At 51.0% G+C, this 6,000-nt stretch overlaps 1 protein-coding gene across 1 annotated transcript in view; it reads left to right on the top strand.

Moving 5' to 3' along the window:
• The first annotated feature begins 1,012 nt into the window (after positions 1-1,012).
• Positions 1,013-6,000, top strand: part of GABRA5 (gamma-aminobutyric acid type A receptor subunit alpha5) — a 53,339-nt gene continuing 48,351 nt past the window's right edge. The window contains exons 1-3 of the mRNA XM_048965019.1: positions 1,013-1,118; positions 1,504-1,633; positions 2,151-2,303. Coding sequence (XP_048820976.1) covers positions 2,218-2,303 — 86 coding nt within the window. The 5' untranslated portion in view covers positions 1,013-1,118; positions 1,504-1,633; positions 2,151-2,217. The remainder of the gene's footprint in view (positions 1,119-1,503; positions 1,634-2,150; positions 2,304-6,000) is intronic.

Raw genomic sequence — 6,000 nt, 5'->3', positions numbered from 1 at the left:
GTGAGCTGCAGGGCTACCTGAAGGAGGGACATCGCCTCACTGAAGTGTTATTTCCAAGTACAGCCACGGTGGTGAGGCAGTGGCACAGGCTGCCCAGGGGGGTGGTGCAGTCACCATCCCTGGAGGTGTTCCAGAACCGTGTGGATATAGCACTGAGGGTCGTAGTCAGTGGGCATGGTGGGGATGGGCTGACGGTTGGACTGGGTGATCTTTTCCAATCTTAATGATTCAATGATTCTGTGATATTTATCACAGGTAATGCAAAATGCTGAGTGCACCTCAGGTAACCTAGAGGAGTCAGGACTGTGCTGTAGCCATGGTACCCAGCCCATCATCATAAAATCATATAACCATAGAGTGGCCTGGGTTGAAAAGGACCACAATGATCATCTAGTTTCAACCCCCTGCTATGTGCAGGGTCGCCAACCACCAGACCAGGCTGCGCAGAGCCACATCCAGCCTGGCCTTGAATGCCTCCAGGGATGGGGCATCCACAGCCTCCTTGGACAACCTGTTCCAGTGCATCACCATCCTCTGTGCTTGTATTGCTTGGACAGCTCAACATTCAGATAACCCAAATCACACCTCCTACCCACACCACACGTGTGCCTGGTGCCGCACTTGCTGCAGAGCCCCCTGCACAAAGCAGTGGAGCAGTGAACCCCTCCTTGCCCCGTTCAGCCACCACCGCGTCCCCGCATGCATCCTGAAACCCAACCCAACGGTGCCGTAACACTGGTGCTGTCAACAGGCCTAGAACGGCGTAGCCCAGGTGCTCTGCCTACAGAAGACGACTAAGCTCACGGTGTCTATGCCCATCCACACGCCCATAAGCCCGCATCCAGGTGTGTGCGGGCGGACGAGGAGTCCCGCCCCGCCCACGCCTTCACTGTCCGCAGCCCCGGGCCGTGCCGTGCCGTGCCGTGCCGAGACCCCCGGGGTCGGGCGCGCCCCGTGCACCCACCGCGCTCCCGCTGCCGGGCTGCGCGCGGGGGCGGCGCGGGCGCGGCGCTGCGGCGGGGCCGCGCCTGGCAGCGGCGGGAGAGGCAGCGGCGCCGCTCCCGCTCCGCGCCGCAACTTTCGGGCCGACGCCACCCCCTCGCCCTCGAACCTCGCGGGTAAGCGGCGGGACCCGAGTCCGGCCCGGGAGAAGCGGACGGACCCTCACAGGGCGGCCGCAAACTTTGGGAACGCGGGGAAGGGGCGCGTCGTGCGGGCAGGTGCGGGCGGGCCGGGGCTGAAGCGACTGCGGGGAGCAGCTATCCAGGACCCCGGTGCGGTGCGGTGCGGTGCGGTGCGGAGGCAGCAGGACGCGGCGCGGGGCAGCGGCGCGGGGGTGGCTGTGCGTTCGGGCCGGGGGAGCAAGTTGTGGAGCGGGGCTATGGTGTGGTATGGGGAGCGGGTGGCAATGGCATGCGGTTCCTTCCGGGATTTAGTGGGGAGTGGGGGGGTCTTTGGGTTTGGTTTTTATTTTTGCCTTTTTTTTTTTTTTAATAATAATAGGGCACAGAGGAAAACGGTAGCACACGATGCTGAGATCGGTGGTGTGGTGGCTGAGGCAGGTACCCGAGGAGCAGCAGGCACTGGAGCAGCTTCGGTGATAGCAGGAGGTTCCCGTGCCTTTGCGAGGAAGGTCACTTTTGACACCCCCTACCCCCCAACCCCCCCCCCCCCCCCCCATTTTTTTGCGAAGCCGTGCATCAGCAGCGTGGATTCCAAGAAGCAGTAGGTGTTTCTTGGCATTTTCACTGGGATTTTGGAAAGGGAAGCCGGGTAGTTAATGGGAAAAGATTGCGACGGAGCACGGGGATGCGGAGGCTGCATACAGCCCTGGGTTTGCAGACGTGGGGAAGTTGTCGAGATGGGGAAAGGGTCGGAAGCGGCACATGGAAAATGGTGACTATGCCTTCTGTGACGAACGAATGGAAAGCAAAAGTGGGCCACCAAGAATTTTCCCTGTTTTGCAGTTTGCTGTCAGCAGAAGGTAAAGCATGTCCTTGCCAGTATAGAATTTTACATAAACAGCTGATGTTTACATAAGCCTCCATAAGTTTGTGAGAAACACAGGGAGCAGAAGACATGGTGTTGGCTGAGCCCGGCCGTCCTGCTGCTCCGACCTGTGATAATTTCTCCTTCTTGCATTGTTGCAGAGTGAGACCAAAGTGAGCAGCTGCACCTTCCCCCAAGCAACCACCTGCGTTACACATCTCCTCTGGAATGGACAATGGAACGGTCTCTGGCTTTATCATGATCAAAAACTTCTTCCTCTTCTGCGTCTCCATGAGTTTAGCCGGCCGCTTCGGGTAAGTTGCCAATTACGTTTGGATTTTTGCTGTGGCTTTTGGAAGGAAATGAAAAGCTTTGGCTCCATGCGGTGTGGAGCAGCAGAACAAAACAAGCCAGCTTTGCGTTTGATCTGAACATTGCGGTGTTGCGAGAAGAGGGGTGGGTTGCTTTCCTGCTCCACCTCAGCATCTCATACTGCTTCTGTAGGAGGGCTTCTGTAGGGGGGGACGTGGAGAGCTTGGACGGGGCCTGGGTGATCTGAGCAGGGCACAGCACAGGCAGTGCTGCACAGCAGGACACAGGGTGTGCTCTCGGCTGGGTCAGACTCCAGCACTGGGACAGCTCGGAGGGACAGCTGAGTTGGAAACTTGCTGAGATAACCAGAAATTGCACTTCTCAGAAGCATGTAACAAGGAATTCCGTTTCCTGATTTTGCTGTAGATGCTGTCTTGACGGTGACATTCAGAAATACTATTGTGAAATACTCCTACGATTGTTCTTCGATAAACAGAAAAGCAGAAACCCCCTAGCTATCCATTTCCCCAAAACCTAGAGATCCTATGGACTTTTCAAAATAAGAATGTGCCACTGAGAAGCATTTAGCAAGTGCCCTGGAAACGTAGGTTGGTTCTTTTTTTTTTTTTTGTGGAGGAGAACAATTATTTATGATTTCACTAGAAGAAAGAAATGAATCCTCCCCGTGTGCTGATTCACAAGCATGCCCATCAGTGCCTTGCTAGAAGAAGGTACAAAATGGAGATGCAAATCAGCTTCTGGTTTCAATTAAAATGTTTTTTTTCCAGATTGGAACTGGAAGAAAGACCAGAATTTGAAAGATGTCTGTCTGTACTGTAAACAGGACTGAGCCCTCTCTTCAGTGTATGCCTTGTGCAGTCCTACAGAGAGCACGGTGCCGTGTCTGAGCAGCTGCAGACCTGCACACCGCAGGGAGGGCAAAGAGCTGCAGTCCACTGTGGGCATCTTGGAATAGCTGGAGTCTGCTTTCACTGCAGCCTAGGGCAAAACTCCCACTGGGCTTTCTAGCAGAAATGGAGAGGACTAAGATGGTGTGGGACTGGTTGTCCCTTGTCTTGGCATGGCAGGGATTTAACAAAGTATTCTCACATTGAGAAAACTGTACGGGCTGTAACCCTTCCTGACCTTCCTTCATCCCAGCTGAAGGTTTCAACTGCAGTAGTTTGGCAAGACATTTTTGGTGCGGGGTTTGTCTACCTTGTAACTGCATTACTCCTCTAAGAGAAGAACAGATATGCAGTACTGCAGAACAGAGGGCCTAACTCTCCCTTTCAACTTCAGGTAAACACTGAATCCCAGTCCTAAGTAGGTATCCTCACGGCCCATAACCTGCCAGAGGACAGCTAGAGGAATCTAGGACATTTGTTTTTGTGAGTTATCCAAAAGCTGCTGTGCACTAAAATGAGATCATCGCGTAACTGCCCTCCCACCCCCCAATTTCTGATCTCGTAATTTTAGTCGGGGCCTGCAGAGATAAGCAGCTCCAATTCACTGCACCACTCACACGCTGCCTTAGGGCTGAATTTTGACCCTGCTCAAAAGACAGAGGATGCTCCAGCGCTTCTGTTTCGGAGGCAGAAGCAGTTTCAGAGTGTAATTTGCTAAGTGCTTTGGGACTGACTCTTCAGGACAGAGCGGTACAATTTGCATGTAGGCTGCTTTATTAACTGCTACGATCCAGAATCTAATACTGATAATACTTGCTGTTGCTATCAGATTATTTTTTATTAGCTTCATCCACGTTTGAATTGCCCTGCTACATTTCAGTGCTTTTAGCAGTGTGCTAAACAAAAGTGATTGGTCAAGTGGCCACAAATTAGACACAAAATACAGTAGGGCATTACAGATGAGGGCAGAGATTTGTTTACAGTTCTCTGTAGTCATTCCATGATTATATTAAATCATAAATACAGTGTTTGCTGACATAGCCAAAGCCACCTTTGGGGATTCTGATGCACGATGCCTGGTAAAATAAATAGAAATTATGTATCTCAGTCTCCTAGGCTACTTCAGAAATCTCAGCAAAAGTCTGTGATTAACGGTTAACATAAATGTGGAATGACTACTGAGTGCTATCCCCATCAGTAGGCTGTAGAGAAAGAAAGACTGTAGGCATTGTTGTAAAAGTTATTTAAAGAAAAGTCACTGAATCAAACTTTCAAGACATAGGTTAAAGGAGAAGAGTATTCTTGTTGCCTAACAATTTTATGACCACACTCTGCGTAACGAGTCCAGCACAGGTTGAGGCTTTTTCAGGCTTCTGTGATTTCAGCCTGGAGTTGCATAATGTTGTGAGGAGCTAAGATATGCTACTGAAGTATTTCAAGATAGTTGTCTTGAAGGTGAATATTTGGAATAGAGTAGACCAGACTAAACTAGAATACAATAGAATAGCTCAGATGGAAAGGACCTACAAAGATCATCAAGTCCCACTGCCTGACCAGGGCTAACCAAAAGTTAAAGCATATAGCACTTAGGCAGTAATTTGAATCATTAGAAATAAATCATAATTGTGAAAAATGTTTTCAGATGAGATGAGAATCTGATTTCTTCCATCTGTTTGACATGAAGGGTTGCATTGAATTCAGTCGTGTTTCATGTCTGCAAGGTAGGATAATACTGCCAATAGCACGCAGGAGGTGGGTGCTCTCCTGCCATCAGGTCGGAGGAAAAACAGAATATTTGGATTTGAGTTTCTGCAAGATTACCGTGGTGATGTGGTGATCCGTGGTGAGGCAGAGCACCTTGGGTTGAGCACCCCATGGGTAGGATCCTGTCCTGGCAGAGGGGTGCAGTGACACTGCTGAGCACCCTGCCCTGTGTGGGCTGTCAGGATGGGTGACTGCTGTGGATGAGCAGGAAGATGTCCCACATGCCTGGCGCTGTGCCCGCCCTCCCTGCTGCACACTGGCTCTTCGTTGCCAGCCCCAGGCTGCCCATGGACATCCCTCTTGACGTACTGGCAGCACGCGCTCCCTGCGCATGCTTGCATTTTGTCATGCAGTTTCAGGAATCTGTCCGAGAGCTGAACCAGCAGGGACGGATGTTGTTGGTGTAACCACAGATCAGCTACCATCTGCTAATAATATTTCCAATTGTAGAAACATGGGAAGCAGAAGATTGCAATTAAACGTAGCTGTAGCCAACGCAACACGTCTCTGCTCGTGGTGAGACTCTTGCTGTGGCAGCTTGGTGGTTTCACATACTTTCCCATTAGCTCACTGCCCTTATCACTGAGAACATAATCCTACTATTTAGGCTAAGCATACCTCCCCTTCAGCTCGTGGCATTTACTTCACATTGGTCTCTGCAGCACTGAGCAGCTAGTTCTGCTGGTTTACACTTGCTGAGTAGTCACAGATGCTAGGGAGCTCTTCCTCATATTTTTAAGACTAATTTTCTGTAAATTATCATATGCTTACATGGTTGTGCTCATCCATTTATGTTTTGTATCCTGTTTTTTCTTTCTTCAGTGGCTCCAGATAACTTTATGAACCCATCAGCCCAATTCAACAAATGGAAAAACGGGTTTGCTAGAAATGCTGAGAGGAGGCAGGTGGAGGTTCACCCTTCTGCCCAGCAGAAAGCTGCCCGTGAGCCTGCATTTTGGCAGCCTGGAAGCACAGGGGGTGTTGGGAGATGCTGAAATGGATGTTAAGGTGCCAGGGGGTGAAGGTG

Source organism: Lagopus muta, chromosome 1 (genome assembly GCF_023343835.1).
Source record: "Lagopus muta isolate bLagMut1 chromosome 1, bLagMut1 primary, whole genome shotgun sequence".
Lineage (NCBI taxonomy): Eukaryota > Metazoa > Chordata > Aves > Galliformes > Phasianidae > Lagopus > Lagopus muta.
This window is presented reverse-complemented; position numbering and strand designations above follow the sequence as displayed.